The sequence below is a fragment of the Taudactylus pleione genome, unplaced genomic scaffold (genome assembly GCF_031769625.1).
Source record: "Taudactylus pleione unplaced genomic scaffold, aTauple2 ptg000488l, whole genome shotgun sequence".
Classification (NCBI taxonomy): Eukaryota; Metazoa; Chordata; class Amphibia; order Anura; family Myobatrachidae; genus Taudactylus; species Taudactylus pleione.
In genome coordinates this window covers 1,607,740-1,628,405 of record NW_028284890.1, presented here as the reverse complement: position 1 = coordinate 1,628,405, position 20,666 = coordinate 1,607,740, and the positions used below count along the sequence as shown (strand labels likewise).

The window sequence follows — 20,666 nt, the reverse complement described above, 5'->3', positions numbered from 1 at the left end:
CCCTTTAAGCAATGCCTCCAGCAGTCGTGCCCCTTCTGCATTGTCCGTTGTAGCTGTGCCCATTAAGCAATGCCTCCTCTAGCTGTGCCCCTCCTGCAATAACCCTGTAGTCGTGCCCCCTAAGGAAGTGCCCCCAGCACTAACGCTCCCCCTCCCAGCCCACACCCCTATGAAGAAATATACCTTGATGCTGGCACCACTCCACGCCATCAGGGCTCCTGAGTCCTGCCATCGCTGCTGCTGCCTGCTGGATTTAACTGGATCCAGCGGAAGCGCGGACTCCTCACATGGCGAGTGACATCAGGACACCACCCGTGCATTGCATTACTGGGAACACTGGCCTCTGAAGCGATGAGAGGCTTCTTTAGTCTCTGATGGCTTCAGAGACCAGTATTCTCAGTAATAATGGGGGTCTGCTGAGCCGTATTAGAAGCTCAAAAGAGCCTCATGCAGCTCGAGAGCCGCGGGTTGGCCACCCCTGATCTATAGTATCACTGAGCCCTTGTGGGAACAAGGTTTGTAATGTAAATACCCATAATGCCTCTTTAGCACATAAGTTCCTGAGCCTGTCTGCGCCCCTGCTTGTCCTCCTCACATGCTGCACCCCTATATGTGACAGGTCTTCAGGAGCGCAGCTGTGATTGGTAGCAAAGTGCTGCGACACACTGTGCGGCTGGTGACCCTTTACTATGTTCATCTGTGTTCCCTGAATCTAGATTTCAGGGAGTGAATGGTACATCCAGTGTACTGTATGCCACAAAGGCTTTTATTATATTATTATATACATTAATGTACACAGCTTTTACAGTAGTTAGTATCGATGCAGTACCTAATATACATTAGTTGCATCAATCGGCCATAGTGTAAATAATCAGCAGCTATTTAATATCCAAAGCATATAAATGTGATATAGGTGAATAAAATGGTGAGAGCATAGACCACACTGCGATCAGTCACCAGGAGTGTCTGCAGGTCACATATACAGAGCTGATAACACTGTAACTGTATGTGATGGTAGCACAATAAACACCAATTGGTAGGAACTATTGGGGTCCCATGAGGATGTAGAAACTCCAACTAGGATGAGTCTCCCCAGATTAGTATTTATTGTGCTCATTATTCAGATGCTATTCATTGTGTTTTCCCTCTACACACCTGGATTGTGCTCTGTGCAGCACTTTGGGTCCATGAATATCAGCTCATTGAAATTGTATTTCTCCTGTGTCTAGTTCCCTGATGTCTATGAAGATCTGATTTCTGATTAAAACATTTCCCACACTCAGAGCATGGAAATGGTTTCTCCCCTGTGTGACGTCTCTGATGTTTAACAAGATCTGATTTCTGTGCAAAACACTTCCCACACTCAGAACATGGAAATGGTTTCTCACCTGTGTGACTTCTCTGATGACTATCAAGACCTGATTTCTGTGCAAAACATTTCCCACACTCAGAACATGGAAATGGTTTCTCCCCTGTGTGACTTCTCTGATGTATAACTAGAGCTGCTTTATATGAAAAACATTTCCCACATTCAGAGCAAGTAAACGGCTTCTCACCAGTGTGTGTAATCCGATGTCTAACACAAAGAGATTTCTGGGTAAAGCATTTCCCACACACAGAGCATAGAAATGGCTTCTCACCTGTATGAGTTCTCTGATGTGTAACAAGATCAAATTTATGTGTAAAACATTTCCTACACTCAGGACATGAAAATGACTTCACACCTGTGTGAGTTCTCTGATGTGTAACAAAATCAGATTTTACTGTAAAACCTTTCCCACACTCAGAGCATGGAAATTGCTTCTCACCTGTGTGACGTCTCTGATGTGTAACAAGATGTGATATCAGTGTAAAACATTTTCCACACTCATAACATAGAAATGGCTTCTCACCTGTGTGACATCTTTGATGTGCAACAAGATCAGATTTCTGTGTAAAACATTTTCCACACTCAGAGCATGGAAATGGCTTCTTAAATGTGTGAGTTTTCAGATGTCTAACAGAAACTGACCGACATATAGAACTTTTACCAGATTTAGAACAAGATAATATTCTATTACCTATATGAGCTGTACTGTGTGTAGCAAGTTCTGAATTATCAGGAGGAGAACGTTCCTCATGATTAGAGGGACCAAATGACATATCCGCACTGTGAAGTGCTGGATGTATATTTAGGGTAATTGGAGTTTCTCTTGAGGAATCCTGTCGGATGTTCCTATCTTCTATTTTAAAATCTGGTGACACGATGAGATCTCTCTGCGAGGTATTCCTGCTTGTTTGTCCATCTTCTGGAAACAAATGTAGAAGAATAAACAATTTACATTGAGAGCAAATGTTCTTGGATATCACAGTGCTTTCTTAAGCTTAACATGTCTAACACTGAGCAGATTGTCTTCCCACCATCTGGCGTCCCCTCACCTCCATCGACAACCTCACCATCTCTTCTATCCCACAAGTCTGCTGTCTTGGAGATATCCTTAACTCTGCCCTCTGCTTCCATACCCACATTCAGTTCTTCTCTCAGTCTTCCACTTCTACCTTCAAAATATCTACAGGATCAGACCCTTTCTTACCCTAGAGGTAACCGACCCTCATCCACTCACTGTTCATCTCTACAAAGGGCTACTTCAGCCACCTCCTATGTGGCCTCCCCAACACCCATCTCTCTCTACTGCAATCTGTCCTCAATGCTGTGGCCCAGCTCATCTCCAAACTACAGCTTCTGCCTCCCCTCTACTACAGGTCCTACACTGGCTCCCCATCCCCTTCAGAATACTTTCAAGCTCCTTACAATCGCCTATAAAGCCACCATATGTCTCCGCCCTTCATTTCTTTATAAATCCCTCCCTCCACACTCTCATCACCTACAGTACTTTACTCTGCCAATGCCTGGCGTCTCGCCACCCAACTGATTATATCCTCCTACTCCTGCCTCCAAGACTTTGCCTGTGCTGCTCCTCACCTCTGGAACTCTTACTCTATCAGACTCACCACCTCTCTCCAAAGTGTCACACAGACAGTACTATTATAGTTTGAATCAATCATTGCAGACAAGCATTGGTGGAAGGACTGTGCAATAATAAGTGTGTGCTTATAGCTTGTGTGTGTGCATACATGGAGTTTGTTGTGATGTGGGAGTATATGGTTTTAGAGTGCAGGGAGGAGACTGGTCAGATCTCTGGGCTGGTAACACACAGTGACATGATTTGAAAGGGGGGAGAGCAGGGGTATAATAGGGGCTGATGGCTCCTGATGTTTGAGATACACCAGAGAGTGTGGGGAGGAGACTGGTCAGATCTCTGGGCTGGTAACACACAGTAACATGATGTGAGAGGGAGAGCAGGAGTATAATAGGGGCTGATGGCTCCTGATGTATGAGATACACCAGAGAGTGTGGGGAGGAGACTGGCCAGATCACTGGGCTGGTAACACACAGTGACATGATGTGAGGGGGGAGAGCATGAGACTAATAGGGGTTGATGGCAGCTGACTCCCCCAGTTTGCAGATACAATTCCCTCATAAGCTTGTACATTGATGTGGTGACTTAGTAAGGAGAATATGTGATGTGTTTATAACTCACCTGTGCTGATGTCTGTAGGGATTTGTTCCTCCTTACACTGCTTATCACTCCTCATATACATCTCTTCTTCTCCCTCTATATCTTCTGCCTTCATATCAGTCACATACGTCTCTTCTTCTCCCTCTATATCTTCTGCCTTCATATCAGTCACATATGTCTCTTCTTCTCCCTCTATATCTTCAGCCTTCATATCAGTGACATACGTCTCTTCTTCTCCCTCTGTATCTTCTGCCTTCATATCAGTCACATACGTCTCTTCTTCTCCCTCTATATCTTCTGCCATATTATCAGTCACATACAGGTCTTCTCCCTCTATATCTGCCTTATTATCGGTCACATACGTCTCTTCTCCATCTGTATCTTCTGCCTTAATATCAGCAAGATCTTCACTCTAAATGATCCATATAACAATAATGTCTGATTTAATTGAGACTAAACAGTATAATATCAGTGTATAAGACACACACAGCTTCTCTGCAGATCATATAGTGACAGTCACTTTGGTATATTGGTGAGACCCTAAATCCCACCTACCTGATGCTCCTGTGGGGTCCTGTGATTCTCCTCTGTAGAGTCCTGTGAATAAAGAGGATAGGGACATCTCTCTGGGGTATTTCTGTTACTGGGTCCATCTGTAGGAGACACACAGTGACTGAGTACATAGTATATATAGATGTGCCCTTACACATCTTTGCTGCAGTCGAGACAAAAATCCCCTTACGGAGCGCAAAGTCCCATGAGACACTGCTAGCGCCATGTGACTTTTTTGCAACTTTTTTTGCTGAAAATGCATTTAACTCACAATGCGATGTAAAAAGCAGATTAATTGACATGCAACACTTGTATATCTGTGTGCGACTGAGTCTTTGAATCTGTATACGAAGTGCTACAATGTGGTGGCCGCAGCTTTTTTCATTCCAAGTTCCGCTGTGCTTCATATACAGACATAGATGGAAACAGATATACAAGTGTCACATATCACATTAATCAGCACAGTCTGCTGGTGTGTACTAGTAGCACAGGACCTGGTGGCTCACTCACGCCAGGCAAGTCACACTGGGCCTGATTCAGACCCGCTTGCGAAAGCTATGCGCTCGCAAGCGGGTCGATGTTGGCCCAGTTGTTCCCATGGGAACGCCTACCGTCTAGGGCCGGCCCCACTGACATCACAAGTGATGTCAGTGGGAGTGCTTTTGGCTCTGTCAGAGCCAAAAGCACTCTTGGGCTTGCGGCAACGAGACCCTACTGCAAGGGTCTCGTCGCAAACCCGATGGTCTTGACCATCGAGACCATCTTCCTGGCCGCTCGCTAAAGCTGTGGGTGGTCACCCACAGCTATGTGAGTGACCAGGAGGCCGCTCTAAAATAAAGAGAAGGACGGCCCTGATTCAGAGCGAGCGCTCTGTCAGAGTGTCCGGCTCTGAATCAGGGCCACTGTGTGCTGTTATTTAGGTTAGATTTGAGGACACATCTGTATGAAAGATGGACAACTTTAGCAGAGTTGCATGGGACCAGAGTGAGCTGCCAGGCAAGCCACTCTGTGGCGTATTGAGGACAGATGTAAGACGACACATCTATAAGTGATTATCAGGTGATGTGTATATATAGGGGGCCCCCATACCTGCTCTCCCCTGTACAATAAATGCCAGTCTCCTCTTACCCAGTGATATGAGGGACTGGTGATTCTCCATCATCACGTCCTTGTACAGACCCCTGTATTCCTCTATATACTCCCCCTCCTGCATGGAGACATAGTGACATCCTGACACCTTATAGAAACCTGACACACACAATGATACAGTCATCACCCAGACACATCCCCTGGTGTTACTGTATAATGTCCCATTCCCAGCAGTCACCTCTCCAGTCATCACCCAGACACATCCCCTGGTGTTACTGTATAATGTCCCATTCCCAGCAGTCACCTCTCCAGTCATCACTCAGACACATCCCCTGGTGTTACTGTACAATGTCCCATTCCCAGCAGTCACCTCTCCAGTCATCACCCAGACACATCCCCTGGTGTTACTGTATAATGTCACATTCCCAGCAGTCACCTCTCCAGTCATCACCCAGACACATCCCCTGGTGTTACTGTACAATGTCCCATTCCCAGCAGTCACCTCTCCAGTCATCACCCAGACACATCCCCTGGTGTTACCGTATAATGTCCCATTCCCAGCAGTCACCTCTCCAGTCATCACCCAGACACATCCCCTGGTGTTACTGTATAATGTCCCATTCCCAGCAGTCACCTCTCCAGTCATCACCCAGACACATCCACTGGTGTTACTGTATAATGTCCCATTCCCAGCAGTCACCTCTCCAGTCATCACCCAGACACATCCCCTGGTGTTACTGTATAACGTCCCTTTCCCAGCAGTCACCTCTCCAGTCAGCAGCTGAATGATCTTGTTGGTGAGTTCCAGGATCTTCTGGTCATTGTCTCTCTCTAGTATCAGTGAGTGACGTTGAGGCACCATGATGGGGCTCTGGGTCCTGCTCAGTCCTCCTGACATACGGAGATGGCTGCTGGGTATCTCACACTCACCGGATGTCTTCTTCACTACTGTGTAATCCTGTGTATTTGGAAAATATCAATGAGAAGGTCAATTAAACTCCACCTAAATGAGACGGTTTATTCAGGTGATCAAATTGCATAGTATTCAAGTAGACTATTTTACAAAAAAAACATGTTATAACAATCTCCCATATATATGAAAATGTGGAGTATATAGTATCTCTTGCAGCCCCAAAAACTTTTTTGTAAGTGACAGAGAAAGAACAACATACTGATAACAATGTAATACATACCAACTCCAGTGAGAACTGTGGGATTAATACTATATCCGAGAACGACTCCCTGCTGCTCGGATATTACTATAGATATAAGTGATGTCACAGTGACACTCCCAGAACCTTTCACCTCCCCTGTCATGTTCCTGTATTATTACTATAGATATAAGTGATGTCACTGTGACACTCCCAGATTCCCTCACCCCCCCAGTCATGTCCCTGTATTATTACTATAGATATAAGTGATGTCACTGTGACACTCCCAGAACCTTTCACCTCCCCAGTCATGCCACTGTATTATTGCTATAGATATAAGTGATGTCACTGTGACACTCCCAGATCCCCTCACCTCCCCAGTCATTGTTCCTGTATTATTACTATAGATATAAGTGGTCACTGTGACATTTCCAGATTCCCATTCATGTCCCTGTATTATTACTATAGATATAAGTGATGTCACTGTGACACTCCCAGATCCCCTCACCTCCCCAGTCATGTCCCTGTATTATTACTATAGATATAAGTGATGTCACAGTAACACTCCCAGATCCCCTCACCTCCCCAGTCATTGTTCCTGTATTATTACTATAGATATGAGTGATATCACTGTGACACTACCAGATCCCCTCACCTCCCCAGTCATGTCCCTGTATTATTACTATAGATATAAGTGATGTTACTGTGACACTCCCAGATCCCCTCACCTCCCCAGTCATGTCATTGTATTATTACTATAGATATAAGTGATGTCACTGTGACACTCCCAGATCCCCTCACCTCCCCAGTCATTGTTCCTGTATTATTACTATAGATATGAGTGATATCACTGTGACACTCCCAGATCCCCTCACCTCCCCAGTCATGTCCCTGTATTATTACTATAGATATAAGTGATGTCACTGTGACACTCCCAGATCCCCTCACCTCCCCAGTCATGTCCCTGTATTATTACTATAGATATAAGTGATGTCACTGTGACACTCCCAGACCCTGTCACTTCCCCAGTTATGTCCCTGTATTATTACTATAGATAGAAGTGATGTCACAGTGACACTCCCAGATCCCCTCACCTCCCCAGTCATGTCCCTGTATTATTACTATAGATGAGTGATATCACTGTGACACTCCCAGATCCCCTCACCTCCCCAGTCATGTCCCTGTATTATTACTATAGATATAAGTGAAGTCACTCTGACATGCTCAGATTCGCTCACCTCCCCAGTCAGCAGGTAGATGATCTCCAGGGTGAGATTTAGTATCCTCTCAGTCATGTGACTCATCACTGCACAGAAATATAGGAATAAATATAATTATTAGAAGCTATGTATGTTGTGTGCACATATTACACAGTGCTTTACAGGGAATATTTAATCACATCTGTCCCTTCCCCATGGGAGTTTACAATCTACATTTCCTACCACATGGACAGCCCATACACACACACACCAGGGGTATTTATGAAAGAAGCCAACTAACCTACCAGTGTGGCTTTGGAGAATGGGAAGAAACCAGAGCACCTGGAAGAAATCAATGCAAACACGGAAACACTACAGAATCCACACATACAAGACCTTGGTTGGGAATTGAATTCACGACCACAGAGCAGAGTAGAAATGCTGTCCGCTACGCTATCATGTTGCCTATATAAATGTAAGAGTACACTGAGTGACCACTAAGTCCCCTCATTCCCAGAGCCATAGAGTCTAGGTCAGTGTTTCTCAGAAGTTCCTCTGCCCCAGCTTCATAGGGCTGCTCACTGACCACCACACGGCATTGCTGGAGGTCACACCAATGGTCCTCTCATGGCCAATAATCTTAATGCAGGGAAGCCACCTCGGTCCCGGAAGACCTACTATTTAATCTTTCATTTGTCCCTACTGTACCCTTCAATGAGTTTCAATGGGACATAGAGAAAAATACCCTACAGAGAAAACTTAAACTCAAAGAATTTTTTAAAGATTGTGATGGAAAACAAGGATCAAATTCCTTCTAAATTGAAAGCTGTGGGCCCCCGCTGCTCTTTTGAACCCCAATCAAACTCCAGCATCAAAACATACGTCAGAATCTTGGACCATGAGTTAGCGAGCACTGAAATCAAAAAAGTTCCGATTCACCCTAACCTCTCTGTCTTGGAACGCCAAGCACTGTTTGCATTGTAAAACAAAAAATTTTTATAATCCGCCCTGTGGACAAGGGCGGTGCTATAGTGCTGTAGGTCCTTACTGATTATTGATTAGAAGCTGAACGCCAACTTTCTGATAGAGATGTGTATTCTAAGCTTCCTGATGACCCTAGAGCATCATGCAAGAAAAAAATAATGACTATTCTTCAACAGGCTATGGACTTGCAATTGATCACAGCAAAACTTATAGAGTCATTAATTCCAGCTTTTCCAATAGTAACCCCTGTTTTAATGGATCCCTAAGATCCACAAAGGCATTGATCCTCCGCCCAGATGCCCCATAGTCTCGGCTAGGGGCTCGCTATTACAGCCCTGTGCAATTATTTGGATCATTTATTGCAGCCCCTTATTCAGAACGAACCTTCGTTCTTACTTGATACCACCAGCTTGCTGGAGAGAATTAAATCTATTGCTTGTGTACCGAAAACTTGTTGGCTTAAAGGAATTGCTGTAGTCTCTTTATATAATTAGATTCCTCATGATTTCAGTTTGGTATTTGTAAAAAAATTACTGGAATTGCTACTAACAACTTCTTTATCTATGATAAAAGCTTTTTCCTACAGACAAAGGGCTGCGCTATGGGTTCTAGCGCAGCCCCGGTCTATGCGAATATCGTAATGTTTGAAGTATAGCGATACACAGGTTGTTGAAAAGATATTTTCTTACTCTTGTTTCATTGATGATCTGCTCCTTTTTTGGAGTGGGGAAGGACATGAGTTCCAGCTATTCATGGAAAAACATAATAAAATCAATTAACCTATTAACATGAGTAGGCATGAAATAAATTTTCTAGATGTAAAAATAATTATTGATAACAACTCTATAATTACAACATTATACACAAAACCCACAGATAGAAATTTGCTGCTACAAGCGCAAAGCTGCCACCCCAGAAGTCTGATCCGGGGGCTCCCCTACTCACAAATGATTGGGGTGAGGCGTATCAATAGTGATCCTTTGAGAGCCAGCACTCAACTAAATGAGCTTATTGAAAGCTTTTATGCCAGAGGCTACTCATGAAAAGCCTTAGAGCAAACTAAAGAAAAAGTTATGGCGCTTAATAAGAGATCAACTTTTATCTAGGAAAGAGAAGAAAAATTCTTCTATTCCAAAATTTCCTTGGGTCAACAGGTTTAACACAGCGTCCCAAGTGATTAACCAAGTTTCTAAGAAACATTGGCCTATCATCGAATCAGACAGCAATTAACATCTTACTGGTGGCCAGCTTATTACAAGTTATTCACAAGGATGCAATTTGCGTGACCTCTTGGTAAAGACCGATATTTCTAAGTTGAATGAAAATACCTCAACTAGGTTCTTTACACATGCAAAAGTGGGTTGCATTAAATGCTCGTGTATCACATGTCAATATCATTGTAGGTGATTCGTTTTTGCATCCAGATCTCCATCAAGTACTTATTGAGCTGCAATACAAGTTATGTGGTTTATCGATTCATCTGCCCATGCGGCCTCACCTACATTGGTAAGACCGAAAGGAAATTTAAGAAGCGTATGGCGGGGCACCGTTCCGCCATACGTCAAGCCCTAGAATCAGGCACTAGTGAACAGCCGGTAGCTCGGCACTTTGCCATGTTTAAACATCCCTTGGCCAGCATACGCTACCATATGATTGACCATGTTCCCCCCCATTTGCGAGGAGTTGATCGAGCTTCAAATTTATTACAGTGTGAAGCACGTTGGATATCCCGTTTGGATGTGGTCCATCCTAGGGGCCTAAATTAAAGTATTTCATATGCTAGTGTTTTGTAACTTTAATCTGTCCTCATGGAGCCTTAGGTACAAAGGCACTATAAATTCATTTAGTAGCCCAACTGTGAGTTCTCCAATATCGCACTGATGTGTCAGCTTTTGTGACTTTGTGCGTATAATGGTAACATAAAGTTTATGTATTAGCTTCTCTGTGGGCTGTTTTCTTGATATTGGTCCAAGATGTCAGCTGTTAGGGGTCTCTTTAGCTTGTAGCGACTACAGTTACCATTACTTAGCCCCCAGCTGAGAGCCATGTGATTGGTGCAATAGGCAGTCATGTATGTGTATTGTGTTTCTTTATATGTCTTTTTATATGTACTCATTTTTGACCATTAGGAGTTACTTTAGTAACCATGGTGATGGTGTCACAGGTATGAGCGTCCTTTCTCACTGACAGCGTGATGACGTCATCCAACAGTGCCGCCGGGTGGGTACGCAGTCCCAGAGGCGAAGGGAACGGCTTCACGTGTGATGAGATGCCTGTATATAAGGTATGTTTGTGTACAGCTTTGTTATCTTGAAAAGTCTTTATTGAACTAAAACGTTGATATACCCCACCGCCTCTTCTCAGCTGTTGTTGTATGCTGTGAGTGCCGCACCTTCCGTTCTCTCTCTCTATACACACACACAGCACTGTGCCATGATGTATTTGTCTGACCACAAATGATACAGAAAATCACTATATACATCTCCCATCACACAGCTGGTCAGTGCTGAGGGGTTATTGGCCCTGGTTAGACCAGGCTTTATATCCTCTTTCTGTTACGTTATGTGTATTTCCTGACTTATTGCGCTATACGGATAACACCTCGGTCATTTCTTACTGACACTATTACAGGTTACACTTTATTATTAGTTGCTGTTAACTGTATAATGATAATGAAACACCAGAGCCTGCTCCACCTTGATAACGCCGGAATATATGACCGTACATATTCCTTCAGCAATTCACGAATATATGCATGCTTATGTCTTTCATTATTTTCATTGCAATTAAGAGTACATAGACATGACTCAGAATATATATTAGTTGTAAGTTGCAGAGGACCGACGTGTCGAATGGCCTCAGGCCTAGAGATGAGGTCTACCTTCTCTCTAAAGTAGGCAGGTGTGTGTCTGAAGCAACAGTTATTATTGTTTAATATTGTATGATCTAAAGGTATAAATGTTATTACAGAAATAGGTATAATTAGAACTGATCAAAACCATTTCTTCTCTAGCAAGACAGAATAATGGGTTAGTTGAGTATGAACAGACTAGGAGACAGTAGGTCTCAGATCCGTATAAAGAAGGAGGGAACTAATCAGGATAGCCTTGGCCTATATGCAGTCACCAGTATTTTGAGAACATAGAAAGGAGATTGTGGGTTTTGTTATGATTAAAACATATTATCAGTGAAATGTTTAGTGCGCATGAATATTGAATTAATTAATTAATATTCGTCATTTTAGAATATGTTAGTAGCAGAGAGGAAAAAGTATAAAAGATTGATCAAAAAGGGGAGGGGTGGGTCAGTCGGGCTGAGCAGGAGAGATCGTAGGTCGTGAGAGTCGCGGGGCGCTGGGCTGTAAGTATAAACAGGGCTGACTGTCACCTTGGGAGTCTATGCTGGGCATTGCCAATAATCATTTTGTTACTGTTGCTGAACTAATGATTTTCATGTTGTAAGTCTGCTTTGACAATAATACCATAATACATGTAGAATTAATTTGCTTTTTAAGTAAAACATTGTCATTTATTTTAAAGTTGGTATTGGTGTGAATTATTCCATTTCTTCTTATAATAAGTAAGGTTTAAAAATAATATCCAAAACACCTCGCGTTATCAATCATGGAGGCCCCAGTGAGATTACACAGGTTAACGCCCGCTGTATCGGTGATTGAGAGAGAGTGCACGGCAGTGAGTTATTTTGCTCATTAGATAATTTTTATTTTTAAAACGTGCAGTTTTCGTTTTTCCCTCTCCTTCAGACATTGATATGATGGTTAAGTTAATTGCGCTGTATTGATTGTTTTGCATTTGTTTTGTTTTGGTAGGATTTGTTTTCCAGAAATTTTAAATTGTATTTGAGTCATTTTTCCCAGAAATTAGGGGCAGTATTGTTGAGTTTTTTTGATGGTTGGTTTTGTGGTTATAAAAATTAAGTGTCAGCGGGGGGTTGGGACGAGAGGCATTTGGTGAGCTGGCTTTTCCCATTTTCCCCTGTAGTATGCCTTGCATAGAAGTGGAGTAGAGAGGCATAAATCTGGTTATGTGAATTGCGGGGTAATATTATAAACAAAGAAGAGAAGTCCACATGGCTAGATAGTGTAAAATTGATCTGCAGATATTTAAGAACAAGATAATATTGATGTAAAAGTGCTAAATGGAATAACGAGGGCAGGTGCACAAGGTATACGTATAGTCACATGTGTAACAGGGGCGCGGAACACTGATAACGAGGACAGGGGAGGCACCGGGTAACTGAGGTACAAATCTGTTAACGAGGTCAGATTGTACATGAGAGGTGTTGACCTGATAACGAAAGACAGGTAACACGAGGGTAGAGTTTTTTGGGTTTTCATTTTGACAGATTTGTCACAATTTTAAAGTGAAAGAAACAGTTAATCTCATTTGATTTTTAAAAGGCAACATTGTCTAGTACATGTATGGGACTGGAGTTGGTTCTTGTACGTTATAAGAGGGTAAGAGTAAGTGATTTGAGGGTGAAGAGGTGGATTGTAGCTTGATAAGCTACAGAGTATGGGGAGAATGGCGCGTGATGCACCTGGATGGTAATGGTTGTTTGAATGAAGGTGAGAAGGAATTGGTTTGGTGAAACGGAAAATTGTTCCAGGGTAGTTTACCATGAAATTGTAAAGGTATCCCACTAACAAAACTTGTACTTAAGAAAGAATTAAGTTTCTCATTGCAAGTGTAAAAGCTTATTTGAGGAGCTGGAAGAGTGTTCCCGTTTCAAGGTCATAGAGATTGGCTGCTTGAGGAAAAAAAATGCAGTTTTATTTTTGCAGCAGAGCGAGAGAAAGAATTTTTTTTTAATATGGCATCGAGTGAGTTGCCAAGAGTTAAGAGGGTAGTCATTTAAAAAAAATATATATATGTGATTAGGAATGACCAGTATGTATGCAGTTATGAAAGACAAGTACGGAGATGAGAGTGTGAGGTTTGTTGCAGGGTGGAGTGGGATGACTGAATGGACCTCTGGTCGTTTCCCCATGGCTGGCACATTTAACCAATCTGTTCTGGAAGCTTTGAAAGCAGCAATTATTTTGACTAGGTTGGTGAAGAATAGGGTTAGGTATTTGCAATGTCTGGCAATATGGCAATGGGAGGTGGAACAAGGTGGCAGTCAGCCAACAGCGCCCCCGGCTCTCACAGTTGGCCCAGCTGACCCCCCATTTTTTTATTTTGTTTTTTCCAAGATTTGAACCCCAGAGACTCCTGTCTCTGGTGATGACAATGCTGATTTTTTTTCAAGATTTGAACCCCAGAGGATCCTGTCTCTGGTGATGACAATGTTGATGTAACGCTTAAGCTTATTGCTTTCTCTATGCTTGCTTATTTTAATCAATAATACCAAGATTTGTATCTCATAGACTATTGTCTCTGAAGCTAACTTAAATGTCTAAGCTTACTGTTATAGTTATGCCTGTTTATTCTAATCAACAATTTGTTTATGACTATTCCCCAGAAGTGAACTGTTAGATCTGATTCAGCTGATACAATTGATGATTATTACTGATGTCCGTGTCCTTCCTGCAACTAATCTCACTATCATTAGCAGGTTCAGTGTGTCCTGGATACCTTATATTTATCTAACCATTTATTGTTTGTGAGGACTTCACAGTTCCCAGATGTTGTCACAGAAATCCTACATCATGTGCAGCATCATTCACAGCTAAGAAATTGTGCAGTTATTTATGTTTCCAGATATACTATAGTATCCTATGTGTTGTTGAAGGTGACAGAGGTACTTATTTTACAGGGAAGGTATTACAAGCAATATGTCAATATATGGGTTTATAAAAAAACAAAATTGAATGTGTAAACGCTAACATTGAGTACAAGTTAGATAAGGTGGGTATGGAGACTACCATGAGTTGACTGGGGGCTTTTACCTCTAGTTTTGTATAGCATCCACACCACTCCAAAGCGATCACTTAACCAGTGCCTTATGAGCTATTTTTTTTTTTGGAAAACTGCCTATCCTTATTGTAAGTCCAGCAACAGACTTGTCACTGTTATATGATTTAACTACGGACTATGTTATACAATTCTCACAGCATCTGAAGAAAAGCAAGGAAAGCTTATGAAGAGACTCCCAGAAGAACCTTGTCATGGAGTCCAGTCTGGAGACTATGTAATGGTGAGAAATTTCTTATGTTCTGGTTGTCTCATAGATTGATGGCAAGGCCCGTTCCAGGTTCTGCTAACAACCTCGATGTGGCTGAAAAGGACAATTGGATTCACAAAATCTCACTGCAAGAAGGTTGCCGACCTGGCGGTGAGGTCAGTTAAAGCCAAAGAAGATGCAGATAAAGACATTGACTGTGATTTAAATTTAATAAACTTATTTGATGATGGGCCTGATCAAAGTCACAGTTCAGGCCAAGATAAGGTTCACAGAATCGGGGACATTATTAGTAGTGTTCTGCGGGTTGTGAACAAAGAAAAGGAAAGATGGCTATTGGTGATCAAGTCTCTGTGTATCCATTGATTGGGAAAGTTATTTTTTTTTCACATTTTTAAATTTTTTATTTTTTTATAGTAAATAGGAGCTGAGAAGGACTGGTGACTGATGAGGACGGTGTGGAATGTTATCCTAGGGGTACTGCCGGGGTCATATTGGTAGACTCCACTCCTATTTTAAAACTCATGATCATAAGGGATATGGTTTTAATCACATTAAGAGTCATAAAAGACGCACACACTCATTTTACTACTGATACTCCCAGGTATAGGTACGCATCAGAGGATGGTCAAAAGACCAAGGGAAAAAAATTCTTAAACTGTTTGAAAAAGAAAATACATTATAGATAAATAAGGTCTCATACTGGTACTAGGTGCAAGATACATCTGATGAAGTATTGGAAAAAAGAGCCATTACTGTAAGACAAAGGTGTGAAGGGTTGTCTCACAATTCCAAGGTATATATGTAAATACTGTGGTTTAAATTCAGAAAAGGGGTATACAATGGTGCAAAGAAAGCACCTCTATACAAACTGACACTTCTTCCCTGAACACTTATCATGAGCTTATAGAAAGAACAATAAAGTTGATTGTTGGGTATGTAGTCACCATGTCATTCAGGGAATGTTGTGCTAATGTCTATCTCATTGCACTCAAATCAAACAGCATTTCACTCACTATGTGGAACTCTCACACTTGAACCTTATAATGTCACAGGTTCCCTACGTTTAAAATTAACAAGGTATCCAAGGTATGATCAGGACAACATCATGTCTATTAACAAAATGGTACAGGAGCTGAATGTATTTATTTGGGAACCTGTGTTTGTAACACAATCTTACAAGGAGGATCTTACTGAATCAAACTTGTTTGGGGATCTTTTAGAAATTATTAAATACACAAAAAACCTAATAAAAAATTATATGTGAGTGCATTAATAAACTGTGTAATAACAGAAGGAATGTTGGGGTACAATAAAACATACAGTCATCATATCGCAGAATGGAACAAGCAAGAAGAAAGCGTGGATGAAAAGGTGCCCGTTGTAATGTTCCTTATAATGCTTTTCTAACACATTGTCTAATAAACCATGACACTACCACGGGGGTTATATTATATGTGTGGGCATAAGGCTTATTGATGGTTACCGGTGAATTATTTTGAAAAGGGTCTTATAAGAACATTACTACCTGATGCAAAGGTAACACAACAGAAAATCTAAAAGAAACATATGAAATAATTACTGTGTAAGAATGGTAAATAGAAATACAAATGGTATATGGAAAAGTACAAGCACCTCTTTACACTCTCCCAAAGTTATAAGGTTGGTTTAGGATTTGGTGACATAATAACATTTGGTACATAGGGAATTAATAAACAATATCGCAGACATTGTGGTAAGAGAGTTTCAAGCAATAAAACACTGAATTAAAATGCAGCACACACTACCTTACAGCCGTAACTTTGGATATTGTGTCACATTACAAGCAGTATATGAGTTAAAGTGTTGTACATACATCACAAATTCTTCTGATGCAGAATAAATAAAATAAGGTTAAATGAAATTACTCAGGTTAAAATGAATTTGCTGAATAAACATGATGGTACGATTCCTGACAGTTGGTTCACCTGGTTGAACCCCAGCACGTGGTTCGCATGGGTTGAAAATTGGTTCGGCGGCATTATACACGCAATGGGAAGATAAATATTTTTTGTCATGATAATGTTGTTAATTTTCTATATATTAGTGAAAGGCTTCAAGAAGATTTTCCAATGCATTAAGAAGAAATCAGACGATGCCACCTATGAGAGATATGAACTTTTTTCGGAGTTATGACCCCTCAAATTTCATGAGGATGGAACTGATAACGCCGGAATATGTGACCGTACATATTCCTTCAGCAATTCACGAATATATGCATGCTTATGTCTTTCATTATTTTCATTGCAATTAAGAGTACATAGAAATGATTCAGAATATATATTAGTTGTAAGTTGCGGAGGACCGACATGTGTGGAATGGCCTCAGGCCTAGAGATGAGGTCTACCTTCTCTCTAAAGTAGGCAGATGTGTGTCTGAAGCAACAGTTATTATTGTTTAATATTGTATAATCTAAAGGTATAAATGTTATTACAGAAATAGGTATAAATTAGAACTGATCAAAACCATTTCTTCTCTAGCAAGACAGAATAATGGGTTAGTTGAGTATGAACAGACTAGGAGACAGTAGGTCTCAGATCTGGCTAAACAAGGAGGGAGCTAATCAGGATAGCCTTGGCCTATATGCGGTCACCAGTATTTTGAGAACATAGAAAGGAGATTGTGGGTTTTGTTATGATTAAAATATATAATTAGTGAAATGTTTAGTGCGCATGAATATTGAATTAATTAATTAATATTCGTCATTTTAGAATATGTTAGTAGCAGAGAGGAAAAAGTATAAAAGATTTATCAAAAAGGGGAGGGGTGGGTCAGTCGGGCTGAGCAGGAGAGATCGTAGGTCGTGAGAGTCGCGGGGCGCTGGGCTGTAAGTATAAACATGGCTGACTGTCACCTTGGGAGTCTATGCTCGGCATTGCCAATAATCATTTTGTTACTGCTGCTGAACTAATGATTTTCATGTTGTAAGTCTGCTTTGACAATAATACCATAATACATGTATAATTAATTTGCTTTTCAAGTAAAACATTGTCATTTATTTTAAAGTTGGTATTGGTGTGAATTATTCCATTTCTTCTTATAATAAGTAAGGTTTAAAAACAATATCCAAACCACCTCGCGTTATCAAACCGCACATGATCGGAATGGACCAATCATGTCAATCACTGCAGGGTGCCAGAATGAACTAGATAGGGAGTCTGGGTAATCACATCCACCTGGTCATGTAATATAAGCATGCACACATGACTGGAATGCACCAATCATGGAAATCTCTGTGGAAAAAAACAGTAAGATGCTTAGATGATTTGTTCCACCCAGTTGCATGGTAACCCACAATCACATGACTAGTTACATCAGTAACAAATGAGTAAGAGTTGACATGGTGAAGATATGCACGTCACTGGGATCTAGGTCACGTTATACATACGACATAATAATCCCATATTGTATAGTTCTAATGTTGATGATTGCAAAATCTTGCAATATTGTTCACTATATGATCACACCCACATGCCTAAATATACTAATAAGGATATATATATATGTATATATAATATACACATATACATATACACTTACACACACATATAGTTAAATAAAAAGGTAGAAAATTACATATGTGAAGTCATACGGAGGAGCATAACAAATATCTAGGTGGTCGGTAGGACCAAGTGAAGGGACTCTTGTCTATCTAGTCTAAAAGACCACAGATGTATCAGGTGATAGTGAGGAGTTTGTTTTTTTTAGTTTAAACCATCTGGGTGGAGCAAATTCAGTTAGAACATCCAGATCACCTCCTGACGGCACAGATGGCAAAATCTGTCACTGCCCCTAGGAGTCTTCATATTAAGTACTATACATTTTTATTGCATCTATATCAAGCCCTATTTAAATTATGTATTGTTGTTTAGGTTTCCCTAGTAGTGTACATCCCTTCTCTTTTTATATTAATGATACATCCCAATTATCTGCAGTGTTGCTACAACCTTGTTTTGTATCAGCTCATAGAAAAGCTTTTCTCTTGTGTGACTGCTGATGTCTAACAAGAGCAGATTTATGTGAAAAACATTTCCCACACTCAGAGCATGGAAATGGCCTCTCACCTGTGTGTTGTCTCTGATGTATAACAAGACCTGTTTTCCGTGTAAAACATTTCCCACACTCAGAACATGGAAATGGTTTCTCACCTGTGTGACTTCTCTGATGTCTAACAAGGTCTGACTTATGTGTATAACATTTTCCACACTCAGAACATGGAAATGTTTTCTCACCTGTGTGACTTCTCTGATGTGTAACAAGATGTGATTTCTGTGTAAAACATTTCCCACACTCAGAGCATGGAAATGGATTCTCCCCTGTGTGACTTCTCTGATGTGTAACAAGATTTGATTTTCGTGTAAAAAAAATTCCACACTCAGAACATGGAAATGGTTTTTCACCTGTGTGACTTCTCTGATGTCTAACAAGGTCTGACCTATGTGTAAAACATTTCCAGCACTCTGGGCATGGAAATATTTTATCAAGTGTATTAGCTGCACTATATGTAACAAACACTGAGGTATCAGGATAACAGTCCTTGCAATTAGAGGGATCAGATGATATATCTGTACTGTGATGTACTGGATGTATATTTAGTGTAACAGGATTATCTCCTGGAGATTCCTGTGTGATGTTATATTCTGTTTTAATATCTGTAGACAAGACGAGATCTTCCTCCAAGTCATTCCTGCTTGTGTGTCCATCTGCTGGAAATACAATAACTGTATTATTATTACTCACACCTCTTTATACAGCGCAGAAATACTGAGAAGCACTTTACAGAGAATATTTAGTAATTCACATGGGGCCATGCCCTAGTGGAGCTTACAAACTATATTCCCTACCATATGTACACATATACACACACACTAGTGTTAATTTGTATCAGAAGCTAATCAACCTACCACTATAATTTTGGAGGGTTGGAGGAAACACATACAAACTCCAAACATTCCATATTGGTTTAAATTAATAGATCCAGCCCCAGGGACAGGCAGATGGCATATCACCAATGTATATCTCCCCCCAAATGCAGACTTTGCTGGGCAACATTCCCTAGCCATTATCACAGAGCAGGAAGCCTCATTAGCCAGTGACGTTGGTGAGCCACAAAATCCATCTAGACCGCCCTCACAGATGCACATGGTAATTAGCCCACAAGTTTCCCAACAAATGCGTCCACACTACACAAAGTTCTCCAGGTGGATATATATGTAGCAAAAGCAGTTTCTATATGGTCCTCTGGTCATTCTCAGGGAGAGTAGCCCCAACAGACTCATGCTACTAAATTAGGGTAATGAGTCACTGTATATAACCGCTGAGAGGGAAGGATAGCGATAGGACAGAGCTACATAGAATGATGGTAGCACAGAGCAGGGGAGGCAGCAGGATAGGGTAGGGGAATGTCGCAGGGCACAGATGGGCAACAGCAGGAGGAGGAAGTAGGCAGAAGGACAGAGCTGGATACAGAGACTGGTCAGCAGATAAAGCGCAAAAGTACAGATCATCCAAGCGCAGAGACTGGAGGAAGCCATTGTTGAATGACCGGAGTGTCGTTATAGCTCTGTGTGTGTGAGGTCAAGTTCGTGTGACGTTTGCGTTGTCTAATATAGAGCATATTTGGGCTGGTAACACACAGTAATATGATGTAAGGGGGAGAGCAGGAGTATAATAAGGGCTGATGGATCCTGATGTATAAGATAAACCACAGAGTGTGGGGAGGAGACTGGTCAGATCTCTATGCCGGTAACACACAGTGACATGATGTGAGGGGGAGAGCAGGAGTATAATAGGGGCTGATGGCTCCTGATGTATGAGATACACCAGAGAGTGTGGGGAGGAGACTGGTCAGATTTCTGGGGGGAGTCAGTATGATTTACCGCTGACTCCTGGCTGGCGGTTCAAATTCCGACAGCGGCTGCCCGAACAGGATGAAAATCCCGATCGTC

The 20,666-nt window shown here is 41.5% G+C and overlaps 1 protein-coding gene across 2 annotated transcripts in view; it reads right to left on the bottom strand.

Annotated features, from left to right (window-relative positions):
* Positions 1–388: 388 nt before the first annotated feature.
* The window catches only part of LOC148502641 (uncharacterized), a 164,646-nt gene continuing 144,368 nt past the window's right edge, over positions 389–20,666 (bottom strand). Inside the window, exons 7-12 of one of the 2 annotated variants that reach the window (XM_088449565.1) lie at positions 7,591–7,658; positions 5,968–6,159; positions 5,241–5,319; positions 4,116–4,213; positions 3,582–3,972; positions 389–2,288 (exon numbers count right to left, since the gene is read on the bottom strand). In XM_088449565.1, coding sequence (XP_088305691.1) covers positions 1,195–2,288; positions 3,582–3,972; positions 4,116–4,213; positions 5,241–5,319; positions 5,968–6,159; positions 7,591–7,658 — 1,922 coding nt within the window. In that variant the 3' untranslated portion in view covers positions 389–1,194. Of the gene's footprint in view, positions 2,289–3,581; positions 3,973–4,115; positions 4,214–5,240; positions 5,320–5,967; positions 6,160–7,590; positions 7,659–18,746; positions 19,119–20,666 lie in introns of both variants that reach the window. The other variant, XM_088449566.1, reaches the window with a different exon arrangement.